Source organism: Theobroma umbraticum, unplaced genomic scaffold (genome assembly GCF_002168275.2).
Source record: "Theobroma umbraticum cultivar Fairchild unplaced genomic scaffold, ASM216827v3 scaffold_51.0, whole genome shotgun sequence".
NCBI classification, from domain to species: Eukaryota; Viridiplantae; Streptophyta; class Magnoliopsida; order Malvales; family Malvaceae; genus Theobroma; species Theobroma umbraticum.
This window is the reverse complement of record NW_018397260.1, coordinates 9636274-9651461: the sequence shown is the minus strand read 5'-3', so window position 1 is coordinate 9651461 and position 15188 is coordinate 9636274. Positions and strand designations below refer to the sequence as shown.

Sequence of the window (15188 nt, the reverse complement as noted above, 5' to 3'; positions counted from 1 at the left end):
GGATGTGTTCATGCAAGCTAGCAGTGACATGGTCGACTTTCACATTGCTACCGTTTTCCAAGCACTTAAATCTGAAGACAAATATCTCCGAATTCAGGTATGTATATAGGTTCATTTGTCGAATTGTAACTAAGAGACAATCAGAGAAATTATACTTAACCTATAGCAAAACAAAACATAATTGCAGGATGATACACTATGCGGGATGGTCTCATCTGTGGACATTGCCACAAAAGAAAACTTGGAGAACCTTGGAAAAATTGGGGAAGAATTGCTGAAAAAACCAGTTTCTAGGGTGAATTTGGACAATGGTAAATTTGAACCTAGTAATAATCAAGATACAAATGAAGACGCTCTCATCAGGTACAATCAGAAACTATTCTAGTTTCAGAGTTTTATTAATTCGACTGTCTGTTATATCTAATTATTAACATATTATATATTCTACTATCATATTAAAATGGTGCTAATTTCGGATTATATGTCTTAACCTTTAATCTGCAGATTAGCTGAAGTGCTATCTCAGGAGAAGCGACTTCGTGACAGGAAATCACCAACTAGAAACCTTGCCGCAAAGAAGAACTGACCAGTTGGAAGTGTGCTATACGCCCTGTGGTGTGGTGCCTTTGTGTTTTCCTTTCACTAATTTTTTACGTGGAGCAAGAAATTCTTAAGTCTTAAGACGTATTTAATCTTCTATTTTTTCAAGTATCTTATAAGTAGTTTTGTTTTCGTATAGATGAAATTTTCAATTCTTTGTTAATGCTAGGTTTAATTCCTAGCTTATAATTAATTTTTGTATTCTTTTTAAAATATCAATAAAATCTCAAAAAAAAAAGTTAGTATGCTATTAAGAATTTGAATGAATTTCTGATCTTATCCCTGATTATTTGCCTTGTAATGAATTTCTTTTAATTATTTTATTTTCAACCTTCATTGAATGCATATTTATAAGGTTAAACCATATGTATCATTAATGCCTTTGAGAAAACATTAATCCCAAAAAGGAATTGCTCATAATCAAATAACCTATCTAATATCTATTTATCACATCTTCTCAATTATTGTTATTTTGATATACTGTATATGTTTGCATTGTTTTGTTCACTCGAGGAAAGTCCAATGTATTAAATAAATGATGGTAAAAAAAATTTCACAATTAAATCGTTAAATTGATACAAAAAATTGATCTGAAAGTATAACATGTCCCTTAAAAAATAATTACAAGAGCAACAAGTAAAGGATATACAAGTAAAGCTTACACATTGTAGACACCATATTTATCCGAATTTATCTTATTATTAATTTTGATCCAATTCCATAAGGAAAGAATTACAAAAATTGGAAAAAAATTAAAAAAAAAAGGAAACTATGGCAAATTCCTAAAGTATCTCATCACCTAATTTTTCTCCATAATCAAGAAACCAATAAAATCATATTAAATCAAATCAAATAATTAAAACTAAAAATTTATAAATAAAAACAAGGTAAATGCCTATAAATATCTAAACACTTATCCTTAATAGATATCAATACGTAGACAAATAGAGGAGAAAACACAAAAGCTCGAAACTTTTGTTGTTCTCGGTCGACTCTCCCCTGCTTATTATTAGTTAAGGTCCTCAAACCTGCAAACATCTCTCCCTTATCATAATGGGGACTATCCCAAAAGCCAATGTTTTTCCTACGACAAGTCCAAAATCATTCCTACAAGCTCCCACCTATGGGAACTTAATCACTGTTCTTAGTATTGATGGTGGTGGAATTAGGGGGATTATCCCCGGAACTATTCTTGCCTTTTTAGAGTCTGAGCTTCAGGTAGCTAGAAAAAAGTTTTTGATTCATTAAAGTATAGTGCCTTCATATATACTGATAACAGTTTTCTTCTTGTATGTTAATAATCATGCTTATGGCTATTTGCAGAAGCTGGATGGTGACGAGGCGAGACTGGCAGATTACTTTGATGTCATTAGTGGGACTAGTACTGGTGGCCTCGTGACTGCCATGCTAACCACACCAAATCCGAATGAGGGCAATCGCCCTCTTTTTGCTGCTAAAGATATCAATGAATTCTACCTGGAACACTGCCCTAAAATCTTCCCCCAAGATCGGTAATCGTCTCAAGCTTGTGGATGAAAATAAAGAGAAAGAAAAATCTCTGTCATGTAGTTGCTGACATAATTTTGTCTGTTACATTACAGTTCACCATTTGCACCTGCTGAAAATTTGGTTAAATCCCTTATTGGACCAAAATATAATGGCAGATATCTGCACAATATTGTGAGGGAAAAGTTGGGAGAAACCCGATTGCACCAGACATTGACAAATGTTGTGATCCCGACATTTGACATCAAACAACTCCAGCCAAAAATCTTCTCCTCCTATGAGGTTCGTTACCCATCAATACCCTCTAACAGATTTCTTATTTTCCTTCGCAATTTATGTGATCTCTGATTATTTACATGATTATTTTGCATTATCATTGTGTAGGTGAAGTACAACCCCTGCAAAAATGCTTTGCTCTCTGATATATGCATCGGAACTTCTGCAGCGCCAACTTATCTTCCTGCCCATCAGTTTGAAACTAAAAATTCCAATGGCGAAGCTAAAGAATTCCATCTTATTGATGGTGGAGTTGCTGCAAATAATCCGGTATATATATATATATATATATATATAATGTTTTGGGCCTAATGTTATTCCTGTTACAAGTTTCACAGAAATCTTAATCATAATGTTCTTAATCAATTATTGCAGACTTTGGTAGCTATGAACGAAGTGACCAAAGAAATCACTCGCAAGAATTCTGATTCCTTTCCTACAAAGGCAAACGACTTTGCTCGTTTCTTGGTTTTGTCCTTGGGCACTGGTTCCCAAAAATGTGCAGAGAAATACCCTGCTCCTATGGCCTCAAAATGGGGTCTCTTGGAATGGCTGACCTTTCAACACTCCACTCCATTGATGGATGTGTTCATGCAAGCTAGCAGTGACATGGTCGACTTTCACATTGCTACTGTTTTCCAAGCACTTCAATCTGAAGACAAATATCTCCGAATTCAGGTATATGTACAGATTCATTTTTCGAATTGTAACTTAGAGACAATCAGAGAAATTATACTTAACCTATAGCAAAACAAAAAAAAAATTGCAGGATGATACACTATGTGGGACAGTCTCATCTGTGGATATTGCTACAAAAGAAAACTTGGAGAACCTTGTAAAAGTTGGGGAAGAATTGCTGAAAAAACCAGTTTCTAGAGTGAATTTGGACAATGGTAAATTTGAACCTATTAATACTCAAGACACAAATGAAAACGCTCTCATCAGGTATAATCAAGAACTATATTCTAATTTCAGAATTTTAATTGACTGTCTATTATATATGTAATTATTAACACCTTATATTTTATATTCTACTATCATATTAATATGGTGCTAATTTTAATTTTGGATTATCTGCAGATTAGCTAAAGTGCTATCTCAGGAGAAGCGGCTTCGTGACACGAGATCACCAACTGGAAACCTTACCACAAAGTAGAACTGATCAGTTGGAAGTAGTTGGAACTGTGTTTTACTCCCTTCAAATTATATATATATATATATGTCTTAATCTTTTATTCTTTCAAGTGTTTTATAAGTAATTTTATTTACTTCTTTCAAAAAAAAAAGTAATTTTATTTACGTATAGTTGAATATTAATGAAATCTCTAAAAAAATAAACATACTATTAAGAATTTGAATAAATTTTTGATCTTATCCCTGATTATTTACTGTCAAAATGAATTTCTTTTAGTTATTTTATTTTCAAAATTGTTTAATGCATATTAATTGAGCTAAACCATATGTATGATTTATTCATATAAGAAAATATTAATCCCAAATAAAAATTGCCCGTAATCAAATATTTTATCTAATATTTGTTTGTCATACGTCTCGATTATTGTTATTCCTATATAATATATATGTTTGCATTCTTAAATCTAAGAAATAAGAAAAAGAATCCAATTAATTAAGGTAAGTAACTTGTCTTTCCATGTTGAGGAAGCAGCCATGCAAAATTTAATGGTATCGGAACCTTGACTGAAAACTTGTCAAAAGGCCATATAAGTGGAATCATTGGTAGCTGTCACAATCTAAGTTGACGAGTAGAGATTACTATACATATGGGCAAGGCGAAATCAAATGAGCAAATGACGAAGACTGCCAAAGGTTTGCTACATTGGCCGTCGATGATGCCCAGCCAAAGGTTTGCTGCATTCACCGTCGATGGTGTCCATTTCTGCTGGACCATATACCGCATTTACAGTCAAACATGGCTAAAAATGTTTTACTGCTATTGCCATGAGAACCAAGCATCACAACTGTGACGCATTTCCATAAAATTGATTTGTTGTTTTGTTTTTGTAAGTACTGTCTTTTTCTCAACATCCTTAATGATTTCCTCACGTTAGCTGGGTTTTTATGGCTAAGAACTTTGAAGTGTGGACCATTTACAATCATGTTTCAGTACAATTTTTGGTGGAAAATATGGGTCAAAGGGATCGAAATTGATAAACGAGGAAGGGAGAATTGGTCAACTCAAGAAAATTTTGTACGATTTATTTTGGTTGGAAAATAAAATTTCAAATTTACTAATAATCAGAAATTTTTGTTTTTTTAAGTTGTACTCACGAATTAATGATCATAGACATTGCTAAATGCATTGTATTATGACTTTATATATTTCGGTCAATAACGAGAAATTTGTAATATGTTATATATATAATCATTTAAATTAGTCATTCATTTTTGTATTTAAAAAATTTATATTTTTAAATTACGATTTATGAGATTATTTTTCTTGATTGAATAACAATTTATTAGATTACATATGAGAGAAAAATTAATTAAAATCAGATTAGACGGGTAAATTAAATTGGCATTATAAAAGAATTTTTTATTAAAGAAACACTTACAATCCATTATTGTCAAATGTTATCCCATTGGGGATTTATTCAAGCTAAAAAACAAATAAAGAATTACAGAGTTGAATTATTTGTGCTGCAAGAGCTTACAATATTAGGAAAAACCACTAATTCTTAACACCATTTTGATGTACTCCATCCTTTCCTTGGGGTGACCTAGAATGGCGACAACGCCTCTCTTGGGAAAGTAGTGTCGCAAACCTATGAATACAAGATAGAAAAAATTCTCCGAATAAATACAAATAGTTGAGTATTAATGTATGCAAATTAGGCAACAAGAGGATTCTGTCGTACCTTTTAAGAGCTTCTTCATTAGTCTCTTGAGAGAAAGGCTCGAAGACGCCGGTTTCCAAGTTAACTCTGGAAACTTGCTTATTCAGCAGTGCTTGACCAACTTTCACGAGTTCATCCAAATTCTCCTTCGTGGCTACGTCAACGGAAGATACAACCCCACTTAATGTGTCATCCTGCTTACAATTCAACCATGTTAGTAACAGCAGCGAAGAGAAAATGTTTTCCTATCTTCATCAATTGTCGACACAAGGACTGAAACGGGTGAAGAAAATTCAAAGATATTAATATGGCCATGTTGTTGAGAAGCAACAGTTTTCCACCACTGGAAAGCGTAGCTTGACTTAAAAAAGCATGTACCTGAATACGGAGGTATTTATCAGAGTGGAGGGCTTCGAATACGACAGAAAGGTGGAGGTCGACCATGTCTCCACTTGCCTGGGTGAATACATCAACTAATGGGGTGGAACCGCCGCTGGTTAACCAACCTAACAGACCCCATTTGGCTGCCTCTTTTGCACTGTATTTCTCTTCGGCTTTTCGAGAACCAGTCCCCAAGGAGATAACCAGAAATCTTCCATAGTCCATGGGCTTAATTGGAAAGAAATCGGCGTTTCCCTTAATGATTTCCTTGGACACTTCGCCCATAGCGACTAAAGTCTGGAAGGTCCAAAATATAAACGTAAGTAGATATGTTGGTAGCCAAAACAAATTATTATTAATTCAGAGATAAATCTTTGAGATGTGTACCGGGTTATTTGCAGCCACACCACCATCTATGAGGTTGTATTCTCTCATGTTCCCTTTCTGGTCTTCGGTTTTGAAGTAATGGGCGGGGAGATATGTTGGTGCAGCTGAGGTTCCAATGCATATGTCTGAGAGCAAGGCATCTAAAGTAGGTTTGTTCTTCACCTGGTTGAAACCCAACATCATAATAAGAACTAATTCATATTAATCTAATTAACATGATATGTTAAGGTTCATGATGAAAGGTGAGTTTTGAAGAGAATAAAAACCTGATAGCTAGAAAAGATGGTTGGCTGGAGATGATGGATGTCAAATGTTGGGATAACAACATTAGTTAATGTCTGATGCAATCTCGTGTCTCCTAGTTTCTCTTTAACAATACTATGCAGAAACTTCCCATCATATTTTGGTCCCGATAGAGCTTTGATAACCTTTGATGTTTGAGCAAATAATGGACATCTGGTAATCCAAAACAAAAAAAAAAAAGGTCAACAATAACCGTAAAAGAATTTAAACAATGAGATCTTGATCATTGTACATAGAAACGAAGAGGTATACCCTGGTTGGGGGAAGATTTTAGGACAGTAATTTAGGTAAAAGTCCTTTATATCTTTGGCAGCAAATAGAGGTCGATTCTTTTCATTTGGACTAGTTAGCATGGCTGTCACCAGGCCGCCTGTGCTAGTCCCAGCAATCACATCAAAGTAGTCTGCGAGTCTTGCATCCTCACCATCCAGCTTCTGTGCAATAGCCAAAACATATCTAGAGTTAGCAGACGAAGGATTATAAGCAAAAGGGCAACGTAATTAGGGTTCTGTTTAAATTTGCTTTGCATATATATGCATGCACATATAGCAACATTTTTTCATATATGTGCCTCTGTGTGTACGTAGACCCAATGTACCTGAAGTTCGGATTCTAGGACAGCAAGGATGGTTCCAGGGATAACCCCTCGTATTCCACCGCCGTCAATGCTGAGAATGGTGATCAAGTCTCCATAAGTTGGAGGTTGCAGACGATCCTTTGCTCCTTCCATATATAGTGGTGCTAAGCTAAATGGAATTTGTGTATACTACTATAACTTTTTAAGAGCCTTGAAGGGAAAACTGAACTTTTGAAAAGCCTCGGAGGTCGAGTTCTATGACTTATGTCCTGATCCACCACGCAGGCTTGGATATTTATAGACACATCCATCTCCTCCTTGATACAGGTTGTGACAATGTTACATGGGGAAGAATTGCACCAAATTTGACCAAAGGTACGATTTGCTCTTGTCCAAGCAATTAGAGGCAGCATTGGAAAATTTAACAGGGACATAACGTGTGGCTGTTGCCTTCAAAAGGTCATTGTGGAGAATTGTAGGTTAGACTGAAGCTCCCAGAGACTCGTAGGTATGACAAGAATTAGGTGATTCATTGAAGATTTATAATTAAAGCAGAACTGAGGGAACCAAGCACTTAGGTCCAAGTAAATTCCCACTTTATGGCTACATTTCTTTTTATTTTATTTTATAATTAGACTCAAATTATTTTATCGGATGTCTACCTCCTGCGTAAACATGTTGAATCAAATGAAGTAAAATCAAATCAAATTTTATTATTATTTCAATTCAAAAAAGGAGACGTCAAAGAAGAAATATAATTTAATAAGTTAGCAATCGATCTTAATTATAAATCAATTCTATGTGCTAGTTATATCTAAAATTCAATTATGCCACGGTATAGCTTTAACAAAACAAGAGAATTATGTATGCAAAAGAGAGAACGTGCAAGAAATTTTCCTAATATACGTTCATGCTTTTTCTCCCCTCATCTCTAATGATTAAGTTGAATCATACTCATAATTATTCACCAAAATCTGGCACTAGTCTCAGGGGCAGGGCTGGGGAGGCCTTCGCAGCTTTCTTTTATGTTTTGTTTTGTTTTTGATGAATATGACTTAGGCTAAATGTTTGAGCAAATTTGCCTCTTTTCTCTGTTTTCCAAAAGCCTCAACATGCATATTCTAGAAAATAAAGAAGACTAGATCAGTTCAAAGGTGAAAGCAAACTATGCATTTGTTTCTTCCATTGTAATGTCCAACTGGGGTCTAAAAATTCTGAGGAATGTTTGTCAACAAAGAAGTAAAGATTCCCAAGCATACAAACTGTCTTAATTGTAACAAATTATTTCTAGTTTATAATAGTGAAAAGGATATCTATCCCAGTTTTTTAAGCTTATGTTAGTTCAACTATGGAAAGAATATCCAGTTTGCGTGGAAGGTTTCAAAATCTAAGACAAAATCGAATTGGTTAAACATGTGCTAAGAAGAAATTTTCTCTAAGCCAAATACTTGAACAGAACCATGACTTGGCAGCAATCTGTCTATAGCATCTGATCCTTTCCAGGATGAGAAGTGGCGTGCCAAGGCAAATACAACTTTTTGACCCTCTGCAATAATTTACTCCAACTGCTCCAAGCCTTGATAATATTTTATCCATGGATTGCACTATCAAGAAGTTGAAAAAGATATAAGCTTTCTGGAAAAACAAATGCTCACGTGTGGAAGATGATTATGATTAAACAATTCTTTAAAGCCATATGCACGAACCTTCAGTCGGTTGGTTCATTACCAATAACGAGCAGCCGTTTAGGTGGATAGCAGATTAACCCAATGCTAGTTCTTGAGTTTAATTAGTGTTCTATTAAAGCTGGACCTTTCCAGGGAACTTGCCACACCTTTGGCGTAAACAAAATGTCTAGAGCTAGCTTTTTTATAGAAATTTTAATTATTTAACTTATTTTTATACAAATTTACATGTTTCAGTGATATAGTTGCATGCATGATTAAATTCAAAATACAGTGCCGTCAACGTGGGTTCATATATTACCTAACTATTGAAATTCTTAATGCCGGTGGTCACGTGGGGTTACCCCAAAATTTTTTTTCTTATATGCTAACTAATGGTTGTTTAGTTAGGAAAACTGAAGGAAATGATAATGTTCATAGTCATGTTTGATTGCAATAAATTAAGCTTTGAATAAGTAAAAATAAGGTTTTTCCTTAATTGCTATAGGTTGGGGCTCACCTCCGACCCAAAATAAATGCCTCCTGGAAAGAATTTTCGTTTCTTGTTGGTTAAGTGTCCTCTTTAAAGATCCATAGCAACATTTGACTGTTAACGATAACCAAGAAAAGTAATCCTTTTCTTTCCTTTTTTTTTTTAAGCAGTTGTTTTATTATCCACCCAATAGCTATTATGTCACTCCAACGTTTTAAACTATGTAGATGAGAGATTTTGGTGACATAGAAACTCTAGCTTTGGTTCTTTGAGTCCCGGTACATTTGCATCATATCTTTAGCTGCTCAAAAAGCAATTGGCAGCACAAACAGAAGTAATCCTTCTATTTAATGGAGTATTTCTCTTGCAAGAAGCTTTATTTTTTATGCATTGAATTAATAGAAATTCACGTTAAATTGTGGATAACACCCACCATTTTAATGCTTGAGTAAAGACATCTACTATTGGGGTGGAATTGCCTCAGGTTAACCAGCCCAAAAAACGCCATTTCTCACTGCTTTATCTGCACTGTATTTCTCTTCAATCTTTCTTGAGCCAGTCCCTGACGAGATAACAGGAAATCGTCCCTATAGTCCATTGGTTTTATTGGAAAGAAATCAGAATTTCCCCTGCTGTTCTCCTTATAGTCACTTCCCCACAAAGAAGGTTACAAAATGGGTTAATAGGCAGCTAGCTAGAATGCTGAAACTTATAAAAGAAATTAATATCGTGATTGCCATGAATGCATCATCTATGCGATTGAGCACCTTAACTTTCCCTCTGTCATCTGTTGTTTTGAAATAATTGGCGGGTACATAAGTTGGTGGTGCTGAGGCTGCGTTGCATAGGTCTGAGAGTAAGAAAATAATTCAGCAATCATTTAAGTCGATGAAGAAATAAGAATGGCTGATAAAGGTGAGTTATTGGAGAGAAATTAGCAAGAACCTGACCGCTGGAAAAGATTGTTGGCTGGAGGTTCTTGATGTCGAATGGTGGGATAACAACATTTGTCAATGTCTGGTGCAACCTTGTGTTTCCTAGTTTCTCTTTGACAAGGCTATGCAGATACTTCCCTTCATTTTTTGGTCCCAAAAGAGCTTTGATCACTTTAGTTGATTGAGCAAATAATGCACATAACTGTTCTTTAAAAAAAATTATGTCAACAACCACTGCAAAAACAATTTAGTTAATTAATTAATGAGGTGATCTGCATTCCAGTCGAGTCTCTTATATTGCAAACCTTGGTTAAGGGAAGATCCTACGATTGTTGTTTAGGAAAAATTCCTTTATATCTTTGGACCAGTTAGCATGGCAGTCACCAGACCTCCTATGCTAGCCCCCCCTGCAATTACATCAAAACAGCCTGCAATTTTTACATCCTCACCATCCAGCTTCTGTACAACAGTCTGCAATTCTAGAAAACTAAGATAAGGATCCATCCCCGGCAATGCATCCTGAGGATGGTGATTAACTCTCCATAAGTTGGAGGTCGTAAAGGTGAATTTGCTCCTTCTATATTGGCATTTCATTTCTTAAACTAAACCCCTAAACTCAAAACCATTATTACCAACATAAAATCACCCAATATAACCTTGATTAGCAATAATAACCCCCCTAAGAAAATAAAAGCCTAATTACTTTTCTCCAACAGTACGTATGCATAGGCAGAGTAGTTGTATCAGTTACTGTTTTTTTGAAAAGCAATATGGCGTATACTGATATAAACCAACGAGGGGACATAATACTGATCTATAGTCCTTAATACTGTATTAGTGATTGTCAGTTCAACAAAAGTAAAGCATTCTAGTGCACCTATTATAGCACGGCATGCTTATCAGCTTGCCTGAGATTTCCATGGCAGTTACGTAACTTTGACAATCTCGTATTTTCACAAGAATGGGGAATGCATCGCACCAAATTTGACCAAAGTTGTACTTCCATGGAAACGGGTGGATCAAGTTAATTTGGACTGCAAACACGTTAAAAAGGAATTGGAAATTGAAAGCATGGATGCCTATCTTATTGAAATCCTTGCCCTTTCCTGACTGGTCATTCTCGAGAATTGTTGGTGAGGCTCCGTACATAGGCGGGCCAGAACAGTAGGTAAGAAAGCAAACGAACCAACATTCAGTAAAGTGGACATTATCCTAAAGAGAGAAGGTTGTCTTTTTTTCACAAAATCGGCCATGTCAAAACAATACTATTAATCCAATTCAAAGCTCAACTAGGAATGATGATATAATTAACTTGTGCCTGCTATATTTGTTCAAGATATTTCTTACACACACTATACTTCAAACCATATGTGCACAAAAATTTTATTACTCAGGTTTCTTATGCATTAATTTGATTAGTTATTAATGTTTTTCCTTTCTCATTTAGATAGTAAGAATTATAGATGCTTGAATAAAGTCAATAGAGTCATCCTGATGCTACTACGCAATGATCCCGCCTAACACAAAAATTTGTAAAAAATAATGTGAAAATTATTTTTTGTTTTGTGTATTATTGATGGGATTTTATTAAATAATAACACGTGAAAAAATAATTTTTTGACAAAATATGAAATTTTGACTCTTTTTTAACGAAAATTTTTGTTTTTTTTTTAGTGTTTAGAACGTGGATTTCATTGTAAAATTGGACGTGAATAGAAGGGAGTGTCGTGTTGCCAGGGGATCATTTTTGCGTTTCGTGTTGATGTTGCAATTGGTTTGGTTTTGTCTTGTGCGGTTCTTATCTTTTAGAAGTACTAGTTATGACTCTATTTCAGGAATCTATGTTCTTTTGTTTAGGATCTGATTGAATGCTTTGTTCATAAATGGTAATTTCAATTAATCCCGTAACTTCCTTTATGATCAGGTGAGCTCATCGTTTTGATATTGCTAATCAATCTTTCATATGTCTTAATTATGAGCAGAAAACCCGCATGATCAATTACATTTATTTTGATGAAACATAATCAATTACATTTATTTCATACTATAAATATCTAATTTAAAACTTCTGCAGAACTTGAAATTCACATATTCATCTTTGATTATGCATCAAGCTTCGGCAACGATGACCTTTCACGACAGGCTTTCTCCTGAGAGAGCAGCTTTGCGTACCTGACAGATTTGGTTGGATAACATGTGTTAATGGAGGCTAGAAAGTAGAAACAATAATACGTATATACTTGGAAAAATAATAATGAATAATATACCTTTTGAGAGCCTGTGCGTTGGTTTCTAATTCTCCTGAAGGCTCATAGTTACCCGTCTCGAAGTTCACCCTCGAAACAGGTTTATTCAACAAGTTTTCAGCAACAGTGACAAGATTTTTGAGATTATCCTCTGTGGAAACATCAATAGAGGAGACTTCCCCCATTAGCTTATCATCCTGCGATTGTTTCAGGATGCGGCTCCGAATGGCGAGGGAGGGATTGATAAATTTGGAGCAAAAAAAATAAGTGTAGATTATAATTAACCTGGATGCGAAGATAGTTCTTTTCAGAACCTAAAGCTTTGAAGATGACAGAAATGTGGAAATCAACCATATCAGCACTGCCTTCAGTAAAGCATTAACTAATGGGGTGGAATGGCCGGAGGTCAACCACCCAAGTAGACCCCATTGAGCTGCTTGGCTTGCATTGTACTTCTCTGCAAGTTTTTCTGAGCCTGTTCCTATGGAAAGCACCAAGAATCTACTGTAATGGCTTGCTCCCTTTATGGAAGAGAAATCACAATGCCCTCGGTTGATCTGTTTTGTCACTTCACTAATGGCAACTAAAGCCTGTAAAAATCAATATGAATTGAACATATAGGATTGTTATTATATATGCTTTAATAATAAAGTATAATTAAGAGTTTGGATTATTATATATGCTTTAATAATAAAGTATAATTAAGAGTTTTTCCAAAGGGTTGAAGTTTTGTCTTACAAGATTATTAGCAGCCATCCCACCATTAATAAGATTAAACTTCTTCACCTCTCCTTCAAAGTCTTTGGTTGATCTTCTTCACCTCTCCTTCAAAGTCTTTGGTTCCAACTTTGGCCCTTGGTTGATCTTCTTCACCTCTCCTTCAGAGTCTTTGGTTCCAACTTTGGAACTCAAAAACTTAATTGGATTGTTATATAGGTCTTAACAATCACATTCACATCAGATGTGGGATGTTCGGTATCACAATCCCACCCACTCAAATCCTTGATGTCCTCATCAAGGTCACACATCACATCCACCTCATCAAGGTCAATGTCCTCATCAAGGTCACACATCACATCCACATGACCAAGATCTCACCAGAACAATGTGAAAGATCACATCACATCCACATGACCAAGATCTCATCAGAACAATATGAAAGCTCACATCGAACTGGTGCAGACTCTGATACCATTTGTAACTACCCAAGTCCAATCACTGGTCCAACAACTCTTTGAGCCTAAACCACGTGGCCCTCAAAAGCTTAAATTCAAGTTTCTAATAGTGATAGACTTAGATTGTTATATAGGTTTTAACAATCACATTCACATCAGATGTGGGATGTTGGGTATCACAGCATATATCTGAGAGTAGGGTATTCAGGGATGGACTTTTCTTCACCTGAGACAGAAATCAGTAGAAGTGAACTCTCCTCTCCTAACAATATCCCATGACATAGAGTAAATAGTTGATGAAACTTCAAGACCAACCTCATAGCTGGAAAAGATGACTGGCTGCAGCTTCTTGATGTCGAAAGTTGGAATTACAACGATAGTCAATGTCTGGTGCAGCCTTGTGTTTCCAAGCCTTTTCTTTAGAACTCCATGGGGATACTTGCCATCATATTTTAGTACGAGCACTCTCTTAATCATATTTGTAACACCAAGAAATGGAAATCTGTTGAAACAAGACTTTGTTAATGCTTGAAATTCTGTTGTGGATATGCTCTTGCTTTCATCCAATATTATTACCTATTTTGAGGAAATATTCTAGGGCCATGCTCAAAGTAAAAGGCCTTAATTTTTTGAGCAGCAAATAAGGGTCTGTTCTTCTCATTTGGTGCTGTTAACATGGTGGTCAGAAGACCACTTGTGCTCGTCCCTGCTACCACATCAAAATAATTTGCAATTCTTGCTTGCTCGCCATCCAGTTTCTGCACCGAGAGTAAACATGATCAGATAATCATACAATTAACACCTCTTTGATGATACACAGAAACAGGTTACAGGAGAGGTTTGATAACATATGATCACCTGTAACTCAGACTCTAAAAAGCTGAGAATAACTCCTGGAATGATTCCTCTAATTCTACCTCCATCAATGCTGAGAATAGTAATAAACTCTCTATGAGTTGGAGGGTGCTAAAAGCTTTCTTACTTTTTCCATTAGTTTGATATGAGCAATGCTTTAAGGCTTAAGCTCTAAGGTAGCTGGTCAGGAGAAATCACAAAAGGTGTAGATGCAATAAAAGCCTTGGAAACCTCAAGTATTTATAGACCTTCCAAGCCTTAAGCTTACTTTCAGCATTTTCCTAAGATAAGTCATACACTTACTATACGTACATATTTTTGTTTCAACTAAAATCTAATCTAATTTTTTTTAAAAAAAATGATACATAAACTTATCTTTGACCAACCATTCAAATTTGACATTTTACTTAATTAAACATACGTATAAATTTAATTAATCTCTAATATACTAAACTCTCCATGTTGATTACTAGCTTAGAAAAACGAAAGGGCTATTGCTAATTTGGTCTTTTGACAATCCCACGTCTACAATATTATAGAGTTAGAGTTAGGCAGAAAATTCAATTGCATACAATTTCTAAATAAGGATACTAATTTGACGAAAAACTTATGGTACAAGCAATAATTACTTTGACAAAACCTAATTGAACCCATAAAGGGCAAAAACGTAGTAGCGGTTGGATCTTTGTAAGCCCAATTAAGTATTGGGCCAAATTGAGTGTTGGACTTAAGGGACAAAGGTTCGCATATGCGGCGAGAACATTCCATTTATATAGACCGTCCGTACCGGTGAAGATTTTCGTTTGTTTCTTGTCGCGGATTTCCCTCCCCCGCCAGCCTCTAAGAAAGCTTCAAACGGAATTCCTAGATTCTGTCCTTTCTTTTTCCGAGCAAATTTTCTCGAATAAAATTATGCTCCGTCACTGCTTAAGAAC

The 15188-nt window shown here is 35.3% G+C and overlaps 4 protein-coding genes and 2 pseudogenes across 5 annotated transcripts in view; 3 read left to right on the top strand and 3 right to left on the bottom strand.

Moving 5' to 3' along the window:
* The first annotated feature begins 6 nt into the window (after positions 1 to 6).
* On the top strand, positions 7 to 858 carry LOC149527224 (patatin-like protein 2). The gene is made up of 3 exons (XM_089783526.1): positions 7 to 97; positions 188 to 363; positions 505 to 858. The coding sequence occupies exons 1-3, from the start codon at positions 11 to 13 to the stop codon at positions 584 to 586; spliced, it is 345 nt and encodes a 114-aa protein (XP_089639652.1). The 5' UTR covers positions 7 to 10; the 3' UTR covers positions 587 to 858.
* A 795-nt stretch (positions 859 to 1653) lies between these two features.
* Positions 1654 to 3538, top strand: LOC110416567 (patatin-like protein 2). The gene is made up of 7 exons (XM_021428579.1): positions 1654 to 1818; positions 1924 to 2111; positions 2202 to 2388; positions 2491 to 2652; positions 2758 to 3060; positions 3152 to 3327; positions 3463 to 3538. Exons 1-7 carry the CDS (start codon positions 1654 to 1656, stop codon positions 3536 to 3538), a joined length of 1257 nt encoding a protein of 418 aa, XP_021284254.1.
* A 1372-nt stretch (positions 3539 to 4910) lies between these two features.
* On the bottom strand, positions 4911 to 7167 carry LOC110416377 (patatin-like protein 2). Its single transcript, XM_021428367.2, has 7 exons — positions 6907 to 7167; positions 6561 to 6742; positions 6272 to 6461; positions 6006 to 6167; positions 5616 to 5915; positions 5259 to 5431; positions 4911 to 5165 (listed from the first exon to the last, which is right to left on the bottom strand). Exons 1-7 carry the CDS (start codon positions 7036 to 7038, stop codon positions 5072 to 5074), a joined length of 1233 nt encoding a protein of 410 aa, XP_021284042.1. The 5' UTR covers positions 7039 to 7167; the 3' UTR covers positions 4911 to 5071.
* A 2286-nt stretch (positions 7168 to 9453) lies between these two features.
* Positions 9454 to 11126, bottom strand: LOC110416566 (patatin-like protein 2; annotated as a pseudogene).
* An 855-nt stretch (positions 11127 to 11981) lies between these two features.
* LOC110416562 (patatin-like protein 2) lies at positions 11982 to 14530 on the bottom strand (annotated as a pseudogene). Its single transcript, XR_016351226.1, has 10 exons — positions 14522 to 14530; positions 14257 to 14364; positions 13975 to 14156; positions 13714 to 13900; positions 13547 to 13624; positions 13429 to 13463; positions 12962 to 13034; positions 12509 to 12813; positions 12245 to 12420; positions 11982 to 12149 (listed from the first exon to the last, which is right to left on the bottom strand). The product of XR_016351226.1 is annotated as a patatin-like protein 2 (transcript).
* Positions 14531 to 15001: 471 nt separating this feature from the next.
* The window catches only part of HO2 (heme oxygenase 2), a 2117-nt gene continuing 1930 nt past the window's right edge, over positions 15002 to 15188 (top strand). The window contains exon 1 of the mRNA XM_021428571.2: positions 15002 to 15032. Within this exon, the coding sequence (XP_021284246.2) occupies positions 15002 to 15032 (31 nt within the window). The remainder of the gene's footprint in view (positions 15033 to 15188) is intronic.